This window comes from Sorex fumeus, unplaced genomic scaffold, assembly GCF_029834395.1.
Source record: "Sorex fumeus unplaced genomic scaffold, SorFum_2.1 ptg000010l, whole genome shotgun sequence".
NCBI lineage: Eukaryota > Metazoa > Chordata > Mammalia > Eulipotyphla > Soricidae > Sorex > Sorex fumeus.
Window position 1 is genome coordinate 30,286,421 of NW_026606067.1, and position 24,293 is coordinate 30,310,713.

Consider the following 24,293-nt stretch of genomic DNA (forward strand, 5'->3'; position numbering starts at 1 on the left):
TGGGCTACACTAGCACTCTACAGGTATGAATGGAGACATTACCGGCGCCTGTTCAAGCAAACCGATGAATAACAGGATGTCAACTGATCAAGTGATAAAATTTGAAATTAAAAGTAAATTTATGGTACACCTGATAGTTCTGTCAGTATTTAACCATCATAATTATTTATTTCTTCTCGTAATTTAATTGAAACATACCACACATACAGAAAATAAAATTTTTAGGAAACAACTCAGTGAATTTTTACAGAGGTCATTCTTCATACTGAGGCTTCTAATCATATATCTTACAATTATAATTTTCATAAAAGAAATTGTTATTCTGCTTTCTAATTCCATATATTATAGTACCCTATACTTAGTTTTATTAGTGGACAAAAACTCATTTCTTTAAGAGGAATAATATAGATAACCTCCTGGGAGATGCTTATCACATTGAAAAAGGAAAGCAAGTCTAGGCTGGAGAGATCACTTACTTGCATGCAGCTGACCTTGGTTAAATCTCAGGCACTGCATATAGTTCCCTGAGTACTGCAAGGAGTGATGGCATGCCCCAACTCCAGAAGAAGCAGAAAGAAGAAAGGAAGGAAGAGGAGGAGGAGGAGGAGGAGGAGGAGGAGGAGGAGGAGGAGGAGGAGGAGGAGGAGGAGGAAGAGCAAAAGCAAGTCTAAAAGTAACACTCCATGCCCCCAGACATTACACCAGGCTGTTGCATTCCAGGCATCCCAGGAGTGGATGGGTGAGACCCCTCCCAGACCCAAGGGACCCAGCCCCGGCAGCTGAAAAACTCCAGAACTCATCTGCCACCAGGCTCACCTCTCTCTCCACCCGATAGATGGAGACTCACCCACGAGACACATCCTACCCATTGTCCAAGAGTACTGCACCACATTTGATGGGACTCAAAGTAGGAGACAACCAAACTTAGAGGAAAATATATTATTTCAGCTTTGCTTTAGGGCAGGGATTAGGGTTAGGGATGGAAATACCCAAAATATGGTGGTGGGAAGGTGTAATGGTGGTGGGATTGGTGTTTGAATATTAAATGTAATCAAATATTGTGAACTATTTTATAAAAAAAGAAAAAAGTAACACTATAGATCTCACAACATGAAACTAAAACAATATTAAATATATATTTAAAATATTTAAATATATTTAAAATATTAAGCATAATGTCATGTAAGTTTTTACTATAAAATATGGCAGTGGAAAAAATGTAACTATATGCTCTATAGTTCTTTTATACAAATGAGACTGACTCCAGAGACAGAATAATACATAAAATATCTAGGATAAAATATAAAATCATTCAGCATAAAATGAATTAGGACAATATGACACATTCTCAAATAAAAGAAAATTAATATTGACTAATACTTATTTTATCCAATATTAAATTGAACAAAAAATACCAAACATTTATTATAACTAGTTATAATGAAAAATATGCTAATAATAGAGTACATATAATGTCAATAGAAAAGTGATACCTTTTTCTAAAAAAGCAAATATTTATTTTAGAACTAAGAAATACATCTGAAATTTAAAATTCTCTAAACTTAGCAGAGTGGATAAAACAAAGAATCAGTCAACTTGTAATTAATGTATCTCCATTATTATTTTCCCTCTGTCCCACACTTTACATGTTATAGCTCTCTTACTACTTCCAAGTTTAACTTAATTCCCTTTTAGTTGATGTTCCTTAACTATTTCTTGAAGAGCCAATCGAATAATGAAAAGTTCCTTTAACTTGTGTGTCTTCTGAAATCTTTACAACTTTTTCAAATATGAGTGATAATGAGTTATCTGTGTATTCTTGGTTGGGAGACATTTCCACTCAACACTTTGTATGCAGACTGCTTCTTCCTTCTAGTTTATGGCAGTTCTGTTGGGAAATTTCTTTATATATTATTAAAATACAAGTTTTTGTTTTGTGACGCCAATGATTGAACCAAGATCTTAAGAATGCAACGTATGCACTTTATACCTGATCCATCCCCTTTCCTGCTACTCTTAAAATTATCTTATCATATATATGTATATATATTTATTTATTTTCTATTTCAATTACAATGTGTCCTTGTATCTGCTTGGATTCATTTTGTTTGACACTTTTTAAGTTTCTAATGTCTAACTCAGAAAGCTCAACCTGGGGAAGTTGCAACTATTATTTCCTCAGATAATAACTCTTTCCCTTTTTCTCTCTCTTGTTCTGGGAATGGATCCTGTTTCTCTTGATGTTCCATATAACTGTTATGTAATCTTTATTGCTTTTAATTCTTTCTCCTTTAGAAAGAATTAGTAAGAATTCTTCTTTAGAAAGAATTTAGAATTTTTCTGCTACTTTTGTTTGAGGTCACCAACTCAACTGTCTGGCTACTTCTATTAGGTTGTTGAATATTGTATTTTGAGCTCAGATGCTACATTATTCAGATATGTGCCTTTTTTAAAGATCAGAAACACAGATTTTTATTTAAATATTTTTGTTGAGATTATGTGGTTCAGAATGCCATTGACAATAGTGTCTCATTAATATAATTACAACATCACACCCATCACCAGTGAACCTCCTCCCTCTTCCAAGGACCTTAAGACCCCTCTCTCCAAAGTCCCCCACACTCAATTGTGTGGATCAACTTTCCCATTATGTTAGCTTTGGTCTTTTGTTGCTATCTTGCTATGTGTCTTTAAGTCCCTCATACAAGAGAGAGTAATCTGTATATTTCCCTTTCCTTTTTAACTTACTTCTTCAGCATGATATCCACTAGTTTTCATTTGTTGCTGCAAATTGCATGCTTTTTCCCCTTTGTCCTGCGCATGTCTTAATCCATTCATTCATAGTTGGGCATTTGGAATGTTTTCATATCTTGGCCTTTTACTAAGTGTGATGATGAACACAGGTGTGTGTATATCCTTTCAAAATGAACATTTTGTGTTCAGGGGATAATTGCTAAGAGCTGTATTGCTGGATTTTATGCAGATCTAATCCTATTTTTTAGATTTCCATATATATCTCTTTCATAGAGGTTGAGCTAGATGATATTTCCACCAGAAGTAATGAGGGTTCCTTTCTCATCACAACCATTCCAACACTGTTTCCAGACTTTTGAGTATATGCCATTCTCATAGGTGTAAGTTACCTGATTGTTGATTTTATTTATATGTCCCTAATCATGAGTGATGATGAGCATGTTTTCATATTGCCTGTACATATGTCTTCTTTGGCAAAGTGTCTGTTCATCTCCTCATCCCACTGATTCTATGGTAACTTTTTAGAATTTTCTTAAACTTTCTGTATAACTGTATTTGCTGCTGCTTTATTCATCTCATCTCAGTGATCACCATTAGGACTGTATCTCTGAGTCTTTATCCAGGCTATTTTCTTGACCATCGATACCTGTAAGTTCCTACTTCTCCATATTATGATGGGTTCTCCATATAATCTTGGATGAGAGACCAGGAGTTGCTATTCAAATAGACCTGGATGGGGACAACAGCTGAGCAATTACAGCTGCACGTTGGCTGTTTACCAATTTCCACAGGACCCATTAAGCATGGGTTTGAAGGTGCCTAGTGATCAGCAATAACCAGGCTACTATGGTCCTGTAGATGTGGACAGTGACTGGGGAACACATGATGACATGGGTTTAAGAAAAGGTTGGGCTCCAACTCAACTAGTGACAGAACTGAAGCAAGGTCTTAAGCATGTAACACATGCACTTTCCCACGGGGCCACACCTCTGATCCATCCCTTTTCTTGTTGCTTTGTATGGTAGATATAATCTTGACAGGGAGCACTGTGAGATGTCCTGGATAACTAATATACTTATGGTATATTAGTTATCCACAAGCTGGTGTCCTGCTTATGGATAGAGCCTCCAGATCTGGGCACGCCAGGAAGTGCACTCATGGAGAGTCAGGCTTCCGGTTCTGTCCCCACATTAGGCTTCAGCACCGTTGCTCAATCTCTGCCTCTTCCCCCACAAAGACTCAGGAAGCTGACAACAGCCAAGATTCACCAGAGTAAACCCGAAATGTACCTGGTTTGTGGGCACTGTGTCTTAAGGGAACAGGGGCAGTGTCCCCCCTCCAGTGAGCAGTATATACTGGATTCTGGGATGGTGAAACAGCCTCTGTTCCCTGGGCTCCAGGATTAACAGCCAGAGGAAGTGTCCAGCAACCAGGCCTGTGGGAGTTCTCAGGACAGCCTCTGAAAAGGTGGACACAATCTGAAGTGGACTTGATAGGAGCTTTTGTTAAAATAGCCCCCAATTCTTTTATGATTCACCTATGCCATATGGAATGGAATGGAATGAGATTTTAAACTTGACCTACAGAATATACGTTTTGAATAAAGTTGTCATAAGTGGTGCAGAACATTTTATTCATATACCTATTACCCATGTTTCTACTTCTCTTTGAAGAAGTTTCTATTCAACTCTTCTCCCATAATATGATGGAGTTGATATTTTACCTGTTTAGTTTTACAAGTGCTTTCATTTCCTTTATGTTAACACTTTTTCAGATGAGTGGAGACAAATATTTTCTCTCAGTCAGTGAGCTGTCTTTTAATTCTGGTCATTATTTTTTTTTCATTGAAAAGTTTTGGTCTTATATAGTGCCATTTGTTTATGTTTGCTACTATTTGCTTGGTCATTGGCATAGTAGTCATTGAAGATGTCTTAAGATTCAGTATCATGAAATGTTCTTCCCATGTTTTCCTTTATATCATTTATGGATTAAGAGGATATAAAGTCCTTTAATATATTTTAATCATTTTTTTGCTTTTTTGTGAAATAGGGATATGGATTAATTGTTTTCCATGTAACTGACCAGTTTTCCCAACATCCCAACATCAATTGTTGTAGAGGCTTTCCATGCTCCACTTTGTTTTCTGGGTTCCTTTATCAAAAATTAGCTTACCATCTCCCTGGGAACTTCTCTGGACTTTTAATTATATTCCACTGGTGTGAGAATCTGTATTTATTCCAGTATGCACTATCTTAATTACTGTGGATTAATAGTATAACTTGAAGTTGGGAAAATAAAATCCTCCCATATTTTTTCTAGGATTGCTTTGGTAACTATTCAGGGGGTTTATAAACATATAATTTGTATATATGTATATGTATATATAACATTTCAGAAGAATTTGGTCTATAGCATATATAACTTTATATAAATTATATAATTTTGGTCTCTCTATATATAAATATATATCAGAAGAATTTCATCTATAACTTTACATAAGTATTTTTATTGGATTTTCATTTAATACTATACAAGTCTCACAATGTTACTGGGCCCGCTCGAGCAAATCAATGAACAGGAGGACAGTGACAGTGACAAAGTATTTTTTGCGTAGACCAAGGAATAGAAGAAAAGGGGAGAAGATGGAGGAGGAAACAAAGAGAGAGGAGGAAAGAAAGAATGAGGAAAAGGGAAAGGAAAAGGAGAAACACTATTTCAACAACTTTAAAAGTGAAAGCCTCATTGAAGTGCTACTTATAATAGCTAAACTGGAAATAAATCAAATGGAATTCAATTTAGCAAAATAGAAATCATGCAATTCACTGCTATTTGTATGAAACTAGAAAGTATTATGCTAAGTAAAGTGAGTCAGGAGTGGAACAGGTTCTCTCATAAGTGGGGTATAAAAAATCATAGTAAGGATAGAGTGATAGTACAACCGGCAAGGTGCTTGCCCTTCACATGGCTAAACTGGGTTTAATCCCTGGCATGCCATATAGTCCTCTGATCCTGTCAGGACTTATTTCTGAGTGCAGAGTCAGGAGTTAAGTCTGAGTACCACTAAACTTGGCCCCAAAACAAAACAAAACAAAGAAAAAAACAAAAAAAAATAGTAAGGGATTAACAACAGTCATAAAAGAAAATCTGAAAACTGCTCTATGGAACTGAATTTATTAAGGATGGAGGACTCAGGGTGGACAGTATAGGCCTGCAGTAATGGTAGAAGGAAGCAGACACTCTGGTAAAGGGTATGGTATTAAAATGTTTTATACACAAAACCCTATCATAAACAGTGTCATAAGCCATGTTGCCTCCAAAAGAAAAAAAATTTAAGAGGATATCATGAGATTTCAATCAGCAATGTGTGAATATAGTAATACATTTCAGGGGGAAATGCATAAAATCATGAGACTAAAAATTATCATCTTATAGCAGTGAGAATAGCATAAATCAAAAATACTGGAAACAATTCATGTTGGAAAGGATGTGGTAGAAAGGGAATTCTAATACATTGTTGGTAGGCTTTCTTCTGATCTAACGTCTAACAAAAATAGTATGGAGACTTCAAAAAAAAATAAGGATAGATCTTCCATATGACCCAGAGAGCTCACTTCTTGACATTGTTCCACAAAACACAAAATCATTAATTGAAAATGATATATGTGCACCAAAATTCATTCCAGTACAAGAGTCAGTATATAAAAACAATCCAAATGTCCAGTGGCAAATAATGCTTAAAGATGCTGTGGTATATACACACCATGTAATGTTATATAACCATAAGAAAACATTAACTCTTACAGATCACTGCAATTTGGATGCAACTGAGGGTCAAATGTTAAGTGAAGTGGTTAGAAAGAGAAAATAAATACCCAATGGTTTCACTCCTTTGATAGTATACAAAGAAACAGCACAAGGGAATGAGAGTTATAAAATGATAGCAATGCCTTGACCTTCGATCATAAAACTGAGGATCCCAAGAAAATAGAGAGTGGGTAGGAGGAATGATGTGGACCTGAGGTGACACCGGATGTTGGTTGAAGGTTTTGGACATTTCAATGGTGGAGAGGTATAACTGTGTACATTAAGATCATTATCAATAGTTGTATTGCAAATGTATAATCCAAACTAAAATGTAAACAGTTACAGAATATAGAAAAGTAAAATAAATTAATTTTCCAATTCCCTCAGATTTTCAGACTTTTTCTAGACATAAATATAAAGTTATGTATTATTTGCCACATTACACTATAATACATATTCATTGTATGTTACTTTTTTGTAATGATCATGTCATACAACTGTGTCTTATATAATACATATATATATTGGTTTTGCCATCATATTTAATAGCTATACAATTCTACAGAGAATACATATATTTTGACCACCCATAACAAAATTTTCAATGATTTTCAATATGTTTTGTTGTATATTTTAAAAAATTAGCTGCAACACTATATACAAATAACTTTACTCAGTTGTTGAGTTATTTCTGAAGACAAATTGTCTACAGTAGAATTGTTCAGTAAAGTTATTGCACATTCTAATATTTTTTGGATAAATTTGCAAGATTCCACTCCAAAAAATCTGTAACAAGTTTACTTTTTATTTAACAAGGCATAAGTTTGGTCATATCCAAATCTTCACATAGATGGAATCATATCACTCATCTAGAGGCTCACTAACTAGTTACTAAAATTATTTCTAGAAAGGCTAATTCTTTGGATATTGTCATACAAATGAGAGCAATGTATTTCAAAGTGGACACTTAAATCTTTCATATTCTGCCAAGTCTTAGAAATATAGTTTATTTTTCTTTACTTTTTTAGATGGCAATATTTCATAATAAAATGAAGAAAAACATTTTTTTCTTTTCTCTTACTTTGAACATAAGAGCTTAATCAAGACAAGACTATGAGCCCCCTCTGGAAAGAAAGATGGCGGTGGCCGCATGGGAGCCTTGTGGAGAGCAGGTATGAGCCGGGAGTGATGGGGCGACTAAAACCTCATAGGCAGAGGGGCGTTCCAGCCCGTCCTTCACGCCCTACCGAGGTCACCAGTTGCCCTCCACAAGCAGCTCTCCGGCACAGCCACGACCCCAGAAGCACAAGGACTTAATGCAGAACCCAGCAGCTTGGAGCAGAACAGTGAACGAACTATGTGTTAATCCACGCCACCATGCCTGCCCGGAGGGGAAAAGGTGTTGCTCCCTTCCGCCCTCCCCCTTCTGGAAAGAAAGATGGCGGCCGCCACATGGGAGCCTTGTGGAGAGCAAGTATGAGCCGGTGGTGGTGAGGCGACTAAAACCTCATGGGCAGGGGGGCGTTCCAGCCCATCCTTCACGCCCTACCGAGGTCACCAGTTGCCCCCCACTAGCGGCTCTCCAGCACGGCCATGACTCCAGAGCACAGAAACCAATCTCTTAATTTTCTGACTCTCAGTAGAAATACTTCCAGGGTTAATAAGTAAAGTAGCAGAAATCCAAAACATCATTTAATTCTTGAACCCAGCTGTAGAAAGCAAATCATTTCACAATGCTTTTTCAGCATGTCTGATTTGGGGGGGGGGTGGGTAAACTCTAAATAATAATGGTGCATCTTTTATTGAAACAATGAATCTAGTCAAAGCAGATGGAGTGTCAACTAGAATTCATCAGCCTCACAGGCATTGGGAGGGGTGGGGGGTGGGGGTTTATTGTGGTTCTTTGTAGTGAAAAATAAGTATTGGTAAAGGGAAATGTGTTTGATATTTGCATGACCGAGACCTAAGCCTGAAAGCTTTGTAACTTTTCCCACAGTGATTCAATAAATAAATAAACTATATAAAAAAAGACAAGACTATGAGTCCTATTCCTAGGGATGTGGCTCAGTGACCGAACCTTTTCCTTGCAAGGAACAAGGACTAAAGTTCGGTCCCCAGCACCACTCTGTATCTCTGCGCACATCAGCATTGGTACAGCCACTGTGTGCCCTTATGTCAAAACAAGTGCAATCACTGGTCTGCTAGTGTTAAGATCATGATCATTGTAATAATATGTGCAAACCACAAGTATAACAACATCAACAAGAAAGGGAGGGGAAAATACAATTTCTCATTTAAAACAAAAGCAGGGAACCAGGGGGTGGGAATAGCACAGGATTAATTCAATTCAGGCACTGAATGGCACCTTAAGTATTGCCCACTAACCCTTGAGCTCCCTGAGGAACATAGCATGTGACCCTAATGGCCCTGAGTACCTCTGAACCCCACATCAGTTACACTGGGACCAAGTGTTAACTGGGTGAAAACCCAGTTAACCAATGACCCTCAGGCCCCCTGAGATTTTACTTGGAAGGGGGGAATAAAAAAGGAACAAAAATACAATGGAAAGAAAATTCAATTCGGCGATAAATATGGGCACTTTTTTCATAGTCAAAACTGGAAGTTAATTAGCATGTCCTTGACCCAAAGATCATTGCCTTCATCTACTGATATTTGCTTCTGCTTTCTAAAATTAAAATCAAATGTTAACTTGTCAGCCACTTTGATTAATCTATCTATTAAATATATACTGAATATGTACATCATAAAAAGTGACACAAGGTGGGTTTATTTATTCACTTACTCAACAAATGAATTAAGTGTTTTTTTTATGCCATACCCTAGCCTAAGTGCTAAGCACAATTTTTGGATTAGACAAGATTATGCTCTTCAAATACTTCAGCAGCGAGTGTAGGTGTATACTGCTATGAAATATATATTGTTCTAAGTTACTGAAAGTATGAAGATAATAAAATTTACACTCATTATCATTATTCATCTTTTCAATGAGAATTTAATATGCAACTAATTAAAAAACAATTCATAAACAAAAATCTTGAAAGAACCAGAAACCTTTAATGCAAAAGCTTTGTGTTTTATTGTATTGCTTTTACTTCAGATCATTGAATTCAGTGGTTTCTTTTTCTCTGCATGTAAAAATTTGTAAGAGGTTCTCAGAATCTTGTTTCTTACTATAAAATCTGCTAGTTTTATCAAGCATTTCACCAAAAATAATATTTCTTCTGTCACATTTTTGGCATAATTTTTGGATGTTACATGATAGCTGAATGAGTATATAGCACAAAGATTCATTATCTCTATAATTAAATTTAAAATTAACATGCTTCTTTCTCATGCTTCAGTCTGTTGTAATTGCCTCAATTTCCCTTGGTTATAAAGCATATTGGTCATGAATACGTATTAGAGTTTGCTGTCAAACTCTGTGAACATCTCTTGAAGCAGAAGATTGGATATGTTATTTCATAACAGATGCATAAAAAGATATTATTCCCTAAAATTTTCACCTTGCAATGAACAATCACAAGAGACCAAAAAGAACAGGAAAAACTAAGAGAAGTACCAGCTAAGGTGCTTCACTCATCTTTAGTAACTTTATTTTTTATTTTACAATGCCATCGGGCTGGAGTGATAGCGCAGCGGGTAGGGCGTTTGCCTTGCACACGGCTGAGCCGGGTTCGATTCCTCCATCCCTCTCAGAGAGCCCGGCAAGCTACCTAAAGTACCTTGCCTGCATGGCAGACTCTGACAAGCTCCCGAGAGGAAACTAGAATTGGCATATCCTAGCATTCAATATGCCAAATCCAGTAACTACAACAGGCCTCATTCCCCTGACCCTGAAAGAGCCTCCAAATTGTTGGGAAAGATGAGTAAGGACAGGCTGCTAAAATCTCTGGGCTGGGACGAATAGAGACATTACTGACGCCCGCTTGAATAAATCGATGAACAACTGGATGACAGTGATACAGTGATACAATGATTAGTATCTGTGTATTGTTACTTGTCTCCATAAAACAAGACAATATATCTAGCTAGATACTACAGAAAATAAGACTGTGCATGATAGATACTTCTACATGAATATATGCATAAAAATTAATTTCAAATACACTAAAAAATGCAACGTAAAGAGTAGTTTCCTGGAGAAACATAGTGACTCAAGAAAGGTATGCCATAGTAAGAGGAGACATTTATGAACAGATAAGTAAGTAAAGTAAAGTAAAGGTCCTCCCGTTGATCATTGATTTGCTCAAGCGGGCCCAGTAATGTCTCCATTGGAGACTTTGTTACTGTGTTTGGCATATCGAATACATCATGGGGAGCTTGCCGGGCTCTGCCATGCGGGCAAGATACTCTCGGTAGCTTGCCGGGCTCTCCGAGAGGGGCGGAGGAACCGAACTTGGGTCAGTCATGTTGGCTGCGTGTAAGGCAAACGCCCTACTACTGTGCTACTTTTTATGAACAAATAGAATAAAATATTCCTTTTAATTTTAATAATTAAAGAACCAAAACAATTTGAGTTATAAAAGTGAATAAAACTGAATGTGACTTGATAGTGTGTATTTTTTGCTTGTTTTACCTTCTTCAACTTTTCGAAAATAATCTTGCCTCTTTTTATATGAATTTCAATCAATTCCCAGTATTGTGATACTCTGTGCTCTTCCCCAGATATACCACATGGACCCAGAGTTTTTGCCCTACAGGATCTATCAATCTTAAACTAGCTTCTCATTTGTTACTTGCCTTATCCTTTCAGGTGACTTTTAACAATGACATAATTCTTAATCAGAGTATCTGTAATTATAGCAGCAGAAGGAACATATTGGGAGCTAGGAGAAAACAATGATAATAAGATTCTTATACAGTGTGACTGGTGAGAGATTTGTCCGAGAATGGTAACATGAAGTAGAAAGAGTCAGAATATTTGAATAATCGAATATCTGAAGTGTGGGAATATTCCAAGATGAGACACCAGTATTTGGTGACCCTAAAACAGAGATATCATTAAGGCATGCATGCAACTAAAGTGTGATCAGCATAAGTGAAACAACGAGGGTAATGTTCCAATGTCAGGTAATATCATGACTGACTTACAGGAAATGTAAATCTAAATGAAACACATTTGGGAACTAGGAAAAGAGTTGGGGGAAGTTAAAAATCCTCCCAAAAGGAATGTATATTACTAATCTATACAGTCCTATACATGGGAAAACAGACTTGAGGCCAATATAAAAGAAAATGTTTTCTGGTATTTCTAGGATCGGGAATCAGTTTATCTTCTCAATGCTAAAATCTGTTCTGTTTTCTATGCATTGAGGGCTGAAAGTAATCATACAAATCCATTAATCATACAAATGTAGCCAAAGTGGAAAGTGAACAAATTGGTAGGACACCCTGAGCAATTTCTGAACCTGCATTATACAATGAATGTTCTCTGATGATAAAAATATAATATCGCCCATACTATTCACTGTGGCATCTTCTACTCACAAGTGGCTACTGAGTACTGAAGATATGACTGGAACTTGTAGAGAAATAAATTTCTTATTTTATTAAATTCTTTATTTCATTCTAGTCTTAACAAACCCAAGTAATTCATGGGTACTATTTTGGAGAAAACACAATACCAGTATCAAAATCTGGCCTGAAATGTATTAATAGAATTAAGGAAGAAGTATTGTTCAATAAGAAATATGGTGCTCATGAAGCCAAGATTTTACAAACGCCAAATCTATAAAGTGATGGTAAGAGGAGAGGGAAGAAAGGGTTTTCTATTTTCTAGCAACAGAATTGGTGGTATCTTGTGTAGTCACTGAATATGCCCTATTGGTAATACACCCTTCACAACCATGAAGTCAAAATGACATAAGTTATATTTTTTAGTGTTTCTTTCATTTTAAAACGTTTTAATAATTTTTAAAGGTATACTGTCTCCTTGGTCAACAATTCTAGGTAATTTAATGTACAGCAAATGAATAGCAACACCCAACTTTGCTTCTTTTATATATATATAACAAATTTTTGTTTGACTCCTGTGCTCCAGTCATGACTCAAAGTATCTATTCACCAAAATAACCCCTTCATAACCTCCTCTTATCAAGCTTAATTTTTATAAGGCTGTGTTACAAATCACACACACAAAAATAGGAAAAGACATAAAGCTGTTAGAACTTGTCACAAAATTCTGCATAATAGCTTATTTGGGAAGAGCAATTTTTATATGTGTCTGACATCATGATCATGATCACGATCATCCTGTTGTTTGTCGATTGCCTCGAGCAGGCCCCAGTAGCATCTTCTTCGTCCTAGCCCTGAGATTTTCAAAAGTGCCATATTCAAGGCTCTTTCAGGGTTAGGAGAATGAGACCCATCATTGTTACTGGTATTTGGAATATTGGGTACACCACAGGGAGTTTGCCAAACTCTGCCGTGTGGGCAGGTAACATTCGGTAACATGCCAGGTTGTCCAAAATAAGAATGAGATAATAAGATGTCCGGGAGCTGGGTTTTATAGTCTCTAGGTCTTGGCCATTGATGGGATTACACGGCGCTGGGGGCCAGTTGGTGGGTGTGACCCCTGCCTACTGGAAGGTGAAGGATCTGGGTGGAGGATGCTCAGCCCCGATCCGAGCAGGCTTGGAGATCTCAGCCCTGGGACCCACATGCCTTTGTTCCTCTGCCGGTACCTTCATGCGTATGTGAGTGGTCTCAGCATTGTGGTGGCTGGTTCTGGAGGTCTTCAGCTGCCGGGGCTCTGTTCGGGGCGGGGAGGGAAACTCAACCCGGTCCCCTCCAAGGGGCCCTGGTGAGGACAACCAGGCTCAGGGGCAGGAGACTCTGAGCTGTTCTCTTCTGACATACAAATTTATTTTCCTGGGTTGGGGTTCTGACATCACTTGTTAGCCTCACCCATGGATCCTAGCTAGTCCCACAAAACTGCAAAGAATTTCTCTGCATTTCCAATTGTGACAACTAGAGTGGGATGGATGGGATTTGTCTTCAACATTATATAAATGCTGAGGAAGGTTCCCTTGCAGAGCTTCACTGATTTTCGACTGCCATCAAGATAAATCTTACTTTATTTCACTAAGGGAGTTGGGGCAAGAAATTCTTTGACCTGCTGCTTTTGTTGTGCAGGTGATGAATTGATTACGACTGCTGAATGCCCTTTGTACCACAATAGAAGTATAGATTAAGCTTTGCCTGTTTGCCTTCTCACAAACCTCCACTGACACATCTTCAGAAAGGAAAATAATAGAGTAGTAAGTTAGTTTTACCTTTAAATCTACAACTCTTGCTCTAATTTAATTTTGTTGTAAGAATTGGTGATTACTTTGCTGAATATTCATTAACCCCAAGGTACCAGAGCATAGTATAAATATGCTATTAACTTTTTCATTTTGATTGAGGAAGTTTTTTTTCCTACAGGGAGTCTTTTATCTTTCCTCTGTGAGGCTGCCTTGTAGTCAGTGGGAAACAAGCTGTACAATGGGTTGAAAACTTGGTAATACACCCTGAGTCCTAATTCTGCTCCACGGCGAAATTCAATTAGTTTTTTTTTAAGATTCATTATCCATATGTATAAATGTGAAATAAAAATGTTACATTCATAACTAGTGAAAGAATTATGGAACTTGATACCTATAGAAGTGCTATGTAAACTCATTACATTTGTAAGATATTACATTTTCACTCAGGGCGCCCCAGGGAAGGGGCAGGTGAGAGTCCTCCCCGCCCCAAGGGACCCAGCCCTGCAGCTAACCTTTACTACCCAATTGCCACCACGCTCCAGGCCTCTTTCCACATGCTCGGGCCAAGCCTCACATATGAATGAACATATTACTGTTCCACCGTCTTATGACACATCATAAGAAACACTCTACCCAATTTCCATAATTACTACACCATATTTGATGGGGTTCAGACAGTAGGCAACAAATCATAGGGGAAATATACATATTTCCAAAACTCTTCAGTGCCACCCTTGAGAAAGTCATGTGGCAACTGGAATAGGAAGGAATAAGACTGAAGATAGATGGTTGGCAACTACACCACCTCTGCTTTGCTGGTGACATTGTTCTAATAACACCAAACATCAGCCAAGAGGCACAAATGCTGACTGATTTTGACCATGAGTGTGGAAACATCGGATTACAACTGAATCTCACAAAGACAATGTTCATGAGAAACAGTCTTGTTCCTGACGTTCCATTAATTCTCAACAGAATGACCATCTCCAAATGCAACAGTTATGTGTACCTAGGTCGAGAAGTCAACATGATGAATTACCTGGCACCTGAGTTGCGCAGGAGGAAGAGTGCTGCTTGGAACGCCGTCAAGAGCTTCGAAGAAATAACTAAGAGGACAAAGAACCTCCAGCTCCAAGCACATGTCTTCGATTCCACTGTTCTTCCTGCATTAACATCTGCCTCAGAGACCTGGGCCCTACAAAAACAGGCTGAGAATGCTATTTGGGTATCTCAAAGAGGAATCCAAAAAATTATGCATGGAGTATCACACTTCACTCAAATGAGAGAAAGAATCTGGAGTTCCAACCGCCGTCAATGCTCAAGAATCAGGGATGCTGTCTCGTTTGCCAAGGCATCAAAATCAGATGGGCTGGACACGTAATGAGGTTTAGAGATGACCGCTGAGCTAGAGCCATTACTGACTGGATTCCACAGGATGTTAAAAGATTGCATGGACAACCACCTATGAGATGGTCAGACTTCTTTGTCAAGACCCTGAACGATCGGTTTGAGGCTCTTCATGTTCCTAGAACGAGCAGATGCCATTGGGCTATGCTAGCACACAATAGGGAAGAATGGAGACATTACTGGCGCCTGCACAAGCAAATCAATGAGTCACGGGATAGCCCATGATATATATAATATATTATATATATATACACATATATATGCCTCTTGGAGAGCCCGGCAAGCTACCTAGAGTATCCTGCCCACATGGCAGAGCCTGTCAAGCTACCCGAGGTGTATGCCAAAAACAGTAACAATAACGGGTCTCATTCCCCTGAGCCTGAGAGAGCCTCCAATACAGCAGCGTTGGGAAAGACGAGTAAGGAGAAGCTGCTAAAATTTCAGGGCTGACCAAATGGAGACGTTACTGGCGCCCGCTCAAGCAAATCAATGAACAACGGAATGACAGTGATACAGTGATACATTTAAATTCACCCAGTTTTACCAGTTGTCCTCGCTGGGGCCCCCTGGAGGGGGGCGGGTTGAGTCTAGGGAGAGCTCCGGCAGCTGAAGACCTCCAGAACCAGCCACAACCATGCTGATACCACTCTCCACACGCATGAAGGTACCAGCAGAGGAACAGAGGTATGCGGTCCCCAGGGCTGAGATCTCCAAGCCTGCTCGGATTGGGGCTGAGCATCCTCCACCCAGATCCTCCATCTTCCAGTAGGCAGGGGGGCACATCCACCAATTGCCCCCCGGCGCCGTGTAATCCCATCAACGGCCAAGACCCAGATACTGTAAAACCCAGCTCCCAGAAGAGCATGACTGTGCGACATCTTACTCTCTCATTCTTACTTTGGACAAGCTGGCCGGCTACTGAATGTAACCTGCCCACATGGCAGAGTCTAACAAACTCCCCATGGCCTATCCAATATTCCAAATACCAGTAACAATGATGGGTCTCATTCTCCTAACCCTGAGAGAGCCTTGAATATGGCACTTTTTAAAATCTCAGGGCTAGGACGAAGGAGACGTTACTGGTGCCTGCTCGAGGCAATCGACAAACAACAGGATGACCATGATCATGATCAGTTTTACCTCCACTGATTTCCATAAAGGGTTTATATCAATTAGAACAAACTGATATGGTTCCAGAATGCATTGTGGTATTGCTCAAATCTGCCATGTGAGGTCTTGCCTGAGCTACCCTGGCAGTGCTCAGGGACCGTGAGGGACACACACAGTAGTACTTGGGAGTACCCAAGGATGAATTCAGAAATGCTCTTGGAACCATGTGGTTCCAGGGATCAAATCCAGGTTAGCTGTTCACAAGATATGCATTCTCTTCTATCTCTTTGGCCCATTAAACAGAGTTTTTAGCATAAGTTTTATCTTAAAAATTTTAATGAGCCTTATGTACTGTATCATTTTGTAACAAATAATCAAAATCCAATGGTAATGAGGAACAGGAATGAAGCAAAGATGGGTGACTTTATGTCTTGCATTAATAATGCCTGGGATATAAGGAAAGAAACAGAATAGTCGTGGAACATGGGACATGTCCAGGAAGCTTTACTACTTGTTTATCAAAATAGCAAGGATACAGTAGGCAGTAAGACGGTCAAGAGAAGACTGGGTTTCTGATAAATTGGGAGTAATCTTGATAGTTTTGAAGGAAAGAAAAATAATTCAAAGATAGGAAAACAGCAATAATTCCAATTTTATACATTTCCTTTAAAACCTATATAGTCAGTCATATAAACTTTTAATTTTTGGATCAAAGAAGCACTGTAGTACTGTGCTCCCGTTGTTCATAAATTTGCTCGAGCGGACCCAGTAACGTCTCCATTGTGAGACTTGTTGTTACTGTGTTTGACATATCGAAAATACGTCATGTGTAGCTTGCCAGGCTTTGTCGTGCAGGTGACTCTTGGTAGCTTGCAGGAGTCTCTGGGAGGAGCAGAGGAATCAAACTCAGGTTGGCAGGGTTGGCCGTGTGCAAGGCAAATGCCTACCCACTGTGCTATCGCTCCAGCCCTTTTTTTTGTAATGAAGTAATGAAATTATTTTTGATAATGCGATAATGTGAAAATTATCGCATTACTTGATTACAAAAAAAATCAATACTTTATTTTTTATTACCTTTTATTACACTTTTAACAATCAATATAACAATCAGTAAAAGATGAGCAGGAAATATAGGTCTTTCTCTTTGAGGGAGATTAGGGTTTGTGACACACCTAGTCATGCACAGGAACTACTCCTGGTGGTGCTTGGGGGGTTGTGTGTGGTGCCATGGATTGGACTGGGTTTGCCGCATGTGAGGCAGACCTGAAGCCCTGTACTCTCTCCAGCCTGAAAATAGAAGCCTTGAGCAAAGCTATAAACTAGCTACACTACCAGACACCTACAGAATTTTCCACGCAGTAACAGAATATGCTTGACACATTATTTTCCTGGCTCTGTGCAGTTGGTACTTATACCTGGTGATGTTCAGGTCTTACTCCTGGCTGGTGCTTACACCTTGTGATGATGTTCAGGTCTTGCTCCTGTCTCTGTGCAGGTGGTGCTTATACCTGGTAATGCTCAGGGAATCTGACCCTGTGTGGGACTGGGGATTAAACCCAGGTCAAATGCATTCAAGGCAAATGCCCCACCCCATGTATTGCCTCTCCAGTCCCTCAAATAACTAGTTTTCATTTTGTTGATTTTTTTAATTGTTTTGGAGGAGCGATAGCACAGCGGTAGAGCATTTGCCTTGCATGCAGCCAAAATGGCCGACCTGAGTTCGATTCCTCCGCCCCTCTCGGAGAGCCCGGCAAGCTACCGAGAGTATCTCGCCCGCATGGCAGAGCCTGGCAAGCTCCCCGTGATGTATTCGATATGCCAGACACAGTAACAACAAAGTCTCCAATGGAGACATTACTGGGCCCGCTCGAGCAAATCGATGATCAACGGGAGGGCCTTTAGTTTTTAGGCCTTTAGTTTAAATTGTTTTATCCATTTTATTTCAACTTTAACCTTTAGTATTTGTCCTTTTATCTTGATTTACCCTACTATTTAATTTTTATTTTGGTTTCTTGAGGTTTAAGTTTAGATGATTTATTTCAGAACTTTTAAAAATGCTTTTAAAAAATTGATGTTTACAGTGACAGATAACCCTCTAAACAGTGCTTTGCTGAATTCCATGAGTTTTGGTATGGCGTGTCTTCACTTTCACTCATTTCAAAGTACTTTCTAAGCCCCCTTGTGATACTGGTTATGTAGAGTAACTTCCACATTAAATTTATAAATATATCACCTTTCCTTTTGGCATCAAATCCTGATTTCATTTTATTGTGGATAGAGAACACATTTTCTATTATCTCTGCCTTTTTTTAATTTACTGTGACTTGGATCAAAGAAACATTGTTCATATGCCATATTGTGAATGTGTCTATAGGAATCCTGGTAATTTTGGTTAAAATAATCAAGCACAAAAATAGCCAAAAGTCTAGGTATTTATTCCTTGTATAACATTTCAAACATAATTTTCTGTCCTGAAAAACTTCTGCTAGATTTTTCAATTATCACAAGTACATTGTACTTAGATTATACTTAACCACTACATATATTTTACTGTGATTACATTAGATTACACTGGCTTTTACTGAGACCCCTCCCAAATACCTATGAAGATTTCTTGGCAGGATTTTTACATTTTTTATATATTGAATTGTTTTAGCTTTTCTAGGGCTGGAGTGATAGCACAGCGGGTAGGGCGTTCGCCTTACAAGTGGCCAACATGGCCGACCCGAGTTCGATTCCTCTGCCCCTCTCGGAGAGCCCGGCAAGCTACCGAGAGTATTCGATATGCCAGACACAGTAACAACAAAGTCTCCAATGGAGACGTTACTGGGCCCGCTCGAGCAAATCGACGATCAACGGGAGGGCCTTTACCTTTACCTTTACCTTTACCTTTTAGCTTTTCTTATGGTGAACACACATATGTTGCCTTTTACAGATGCTTTAGGAAAGTTGATTTCTAACTATTTGCAATCAAAGATTTAGTGTGGTTTAGGAAAATACTAGTGTGGAATAGACAGAATAGGTCTAGCACTTGCTCTGGTCTCACATCCTGGGTCAGAGTGAATCATCCAGAAGATTATATAGATGCAGTTTCCAGCAGAAGCAGTTCTCCACCTAAGCCAGTGAATTCAGCTATAAAGCAAACAGGCAGCAGAGCCTTGAGGAGCATGGAATAAACTGCCCCACCATGGAGAAGTCTATAACGGAGAACACCAGCAAAGAAATACTCAGGCAACTGCATAGTCAGCCTAGCAGAAGAAGCTCAAGACCTATCAGGTCTCAAAGGAGTTTTCCAAAATTCTATTTCCCTTACACCATAATTTCAACTTCTCAGCATTCTTAAAAAAAAAACAGCAAACTACATCCATCATTCCTCACACAATAGATAAATTTTGAAGAATCGAAGAAAATGTAAAATATGGTTGACATCAAAATGACATGAATTTCCAGAGAACAGGTCATATCTCTAGGCATTACAAGTGTTACAAAAAAATATGAGTAACGACCATCTTACAGTTTCATGAATAATACAAGTTTCATTCCTTTCAAGCTGATATATGGTTTTCTTGGACACCATAACTTGAAAGAAAATGAAATCCGTAAATTACTATTCTAGCATTTCTATTCATGTAACTTCTTCATTATAATGAAAAGGATTTAAACATTAATTAAAATCTTTTTCATGCTAATAAAACATGAAAGAGAAGGTGTAAAAAGGACACACTTTTTCTATTTGAATTTATGTTTTTCTATTTTAACAAGTGATATAAATCCTACATTAACTGTGTACATACTCAGTGTCAAGCACTCCTCTAAGTTCTTTCTAAGTAATCTCAGTTTAATTCTCACACAACACTATTATCCACGTATTAGAAATAAAGAAAATTGAGGCAATGAGAGGGTAAGTGATATGTGCAAAGTAAGTTGCAAAACTAGGATTGAACATCATAAATCTGACCCCTGGTGCTTAAATACTGAGTCTGAGTCATTTATATCATCATATGCCATAACAATAAAAATAAGTATCACTTTTTTCTAAATGAATATTAATTTCTATTAAGACTTAACTAGTATGTAATATTTTTTCAGAAATTACAGAAAACACTCACCACATAATTCAAATACTGAACTTATCTTTTTAATTAAGCAATGCCGATTTCTATTAAAGTAGAAAGACTTTACCTAATATAAAATAATTTTTCATTTACAAAAAGTAATCTATGTACTAGCACTGTAGCACTATCCTCTTGTTGTTCATCGATTTGATCAAGCGGGCACCAGTAACATCTCCATTGTGAGACTTGTTACTATTTTTGGCATATCGAATACTCCACAGGGAGCTTGCCAGGCTCTGCCATGTGGGCGGGATACTCTCTATGTACTAAAACAGATAAATAAGAACTAAAGAGACTGACATTTCTAAAAGCATGGCTTTAGTGATAGGATTACAAATCACTGGCTTCAGAGTCCTGTATTGTAAAATATACAGAATTTTTCCTTTTACAGCAATTTATTCCTATGACCTAGAAGCCTTTCATCAGAACAGATTGACAAGACTCCACTGAAATCATCTTGCATTTTTTATCTCTTGGTGTCCATACTTTGTAAATCATGTTGTCTCAAGGATAAAACTTTAACTTCTGGTAGCACATTTGTCATTTGTCAAATGGAATTGCTCTATTCTGTGTCTATTGAGTTTGCTAAAAATTCATGGGCTAGGAACCAGAAGGATAGTACATCGGGTAGGGTGTTAGCTTTGCACCAGGCAGATCTGGGTTAGATCCCCGACATTCAAAATGGTCTCCCAAGCACCGCAAGGAGTAATTCCTGAATGCAGAGCCAGGAGTAACTCCTGAGCATTGCTGAGTATGACACCTCCCCCCATAAAAAAAGGTAAAAAAAGAAAATCTTCATGGACTAATTTTTTTCATGAAATTATATCTGCAAAGTTCAATATATCTTTTAAAAACTTTCATTAGACTTTCTTTAACAAATAACTTTATGATGTTGACTCTCTTGACAGACCCTAGCATTCAATTTCTTTCTGTTCCTAGTACCAGAACAAAACTGCCACATTTCTGCTCATTCCAGATTCAAAGCTGTCATAATCTGCTGTTACATTTTTCTGAATGTGCTCAAGCTGTCAAAATGTTTGCTATATCTACCAAAATGTGCCCAATTCATTTGGGGTATTGGACATGAGCAGTACCAAAATTTATGAAGATTAAAATAGAAAACTGTAAGATAGAGCATGCTAGTGAATATGATAGAATTATAGAAAATTATTGCTATTACTGGTACGTTATCAATATAGGTAGACTTTTAACCTCTATAAAACAGAGTGTAGGGATGCAACGATAGCACAGCGGGTAGGGCGTTTGCCTTGCACGTGGCCGACCTGGTTCGATTCCCAGCATCCCATGTGATCCCCCGAGCACCACCAGGAGTAATTCCTGAGTGCAAAGCCAGGAGTAACCCCTGTGCATCGCTGGGTGTGACCCAAAAAACAAAAACAAACAAAAAAAAAGTGCAGCAAGAAATTTTGCTAATAAAAGATCAAAATCAAAATTTGTGTCAACGACAGGTCAATATAATTGTTCAATTTCTTCCTGCTTTATTGGCTTCAAAGTGTTATTCTAAAATATTCTACCTGTTTGAAATTAATGCAAATACTTACAGCTCTGGGGAATTTTCTGAAGCCCAGAGACTATATTTTAATAAATACAATTAAGTAGAATATATATATACACATATATTCATGCCTACCTAGGTTCCTCATCTTGGAATAAAACTCAATCCTATCCACATGAGACAATGAAACTTACATATCTATCTATCTATCTACCTATCTATCTATCTGTGCATATATGTGTGTGTTATGTGTGTTAGGTAAAGCTACAGAATTACAAATTATTTAAATTAGAAAGAAAAATTATTGATTTGTATCAAGTTTCTAACGTTTATTTGTTACATAGGAGTAGAATAGAAACTTATCTAGTACTGCTTTAGTTTACAAAGAGAAAACGGTACTGACTCCTCACATGGAAATTTGAGCAATGAACTGCCAAAATATGGTTTGAAAATGAGCTCTGCCACTTGGGATGGCAGAATAAAGATTTTGCAGAAGTGTGGTTTGCATTTCCATGTGACATATATTTGATTTCCACGTGACATGCAAAAATTTTAATTACTGGAACTCACTTTAGAAATTATGCTGTTCCCATTCAGAGCCATACTTTTGATTTTCCAAAACTATTTTAATCCCTAAGAAAAACTTTGTCCAAAAATTAATTTTTCTTCTTCTATGGCAGTCATGATATAGAACTATGTGTAGGGCACTTGTCTCGCATAAGGCTGACCTGGGTTTCATTGCTGCCACCCCACATGGTCCCTAGAGCACCTTCATGAGTGATCACCGAGGGCAGAGCCAGGAGTAAGCTCAGAGCACCACCAGCCATGTTCCAAACTATGAACCTCCACCCCACCCCCACCCAGCCCTCCCAACACAACTGTACTAAAATTCTATGGTAATCGTATTCAATGACAACAATTTCACTAAACAACTCATAGAGGCCAGGAAGTGAGCACTGCACTGAAGCATTTGCTCTGCATATGAATGAAGGAAATTTAATAATGGACAAAAGGTTCCAAGGCATCACAAAACATAACACTGGAGGTCTCCTGAAAACTGTCAGGTGTGATCTTAAATGCCCTGAGCACTATGGGATGGCCCAGTAATCTCTGGCACCACAGCACCTCAGCAGTTTGGAATTGTTGGGTCTTCTCATAACACCTCTAGCCAACCCAGACAGAGGCAGTCTCCTGGACATCCTGCGGACACTTAGGAGACAAAATAATAAAAATAATAATAAATAAATAATAATAATAACAACTCGGGGATAAAGTTACTCCTTGGTTAAATCCAAGTCTGAACTTTGATGGTGACATGAACAATACAAAACACACACCAAATTGTGAAACTAAACCCTTGAAATTTTTTCAAGTTTTAAAACTGATAGTTAAATAGTTTAATTATATAGTTTATAAAGCACACTGTAGCACTGTCCTCCCGTTGTTCATCTATTTGCTCGAGCGGGCACCAGTAACGTCTCCATTATGAGACTTGTTACTGTTTTTGGCATATCGAATATGGGGAGCTTGCTAGACTTTGCCGTGAGGGCAGGATACTCTCAGTAGCTTACCGGGCTCTCTGAGAGGGGCGGAGGAATTGAACCCGGGTCAGCCATATAGTTTAATTATATAAGCCTGATAATATTTTTTTATTTTCCTATCTTCATAATCAAATGTGTAAACTATTTTAAAACAAAAAAATCTATTTGGTACTAGACTCCATGAATAACTCAGACTCTTCAGTAAACAAGATTAATGCTTACCTCAAAGACCTTCTGAATATTGACCAAGTCATCCACGCTGAGGCAGTTTACAAGTAGTCCAATACCATAGTCCTCCTCTGCGCTGGCCGCGTCCTTTTCCTCCAAGCTCTCGGGTCCAGTTTGGAACTCCATGTTTAACTTAAGGACGTTACTCATCCTCACTTCACCTCTCTTCAACAGCATTCAGCTAGATCTATGCCTTCTTCTTACTTCTTCATCTGGTGCCTTTAAAAAGAAACTCAACTTATAAATAGAATTTAAATAAATGTATGAAGGTATTGCTTGCTCTTTGAACCTTTGTTCTCCTTTGCATACATATCTTGCGTGCTTGTGTCTGTTTCTCTGCTTGCCTATTTTCACTCTGGAAAAGCCTATGTTCTCTCTTAAATACCTACTTCTCTTTCTCTCTCCTGACATTTTTCTAAATAAGTTTGTATACAGATATATAAGTGATTATATATAAGTATTATGACTGATTCAAGGTATATAATTTTAGTTTGTTTGGGGGTCACACCAGAAGTGCTCATGGCTTACTCCTGCCTCTGAGCTCAATGAT

General features: G+C 38.2%; 1 protein-coding gene across 1 annotated transcript in view; it reads right to left on the reverse strand.

Annotated features, from left to right (window-relative positions):
- The window catches only part of WDR49 (WD repeat domain 49), a 211,590-nt gene extending 187,697 nt beyond the window's left edge, over positions 1–23,893 (reverse strand). The window contains exon 1 of the mRNA XM_056110563.1: positions 23,738–23,893. Within this exon, the coding sequence (XP_055966538.1) occupies positions 23,738–23,893 (156 nt within the window). The remainder of the gene's footprint in view (positions 1–23,737) is intronic.
- Positions 23,894–24,293: the final 400 nt, after the last annotated feature.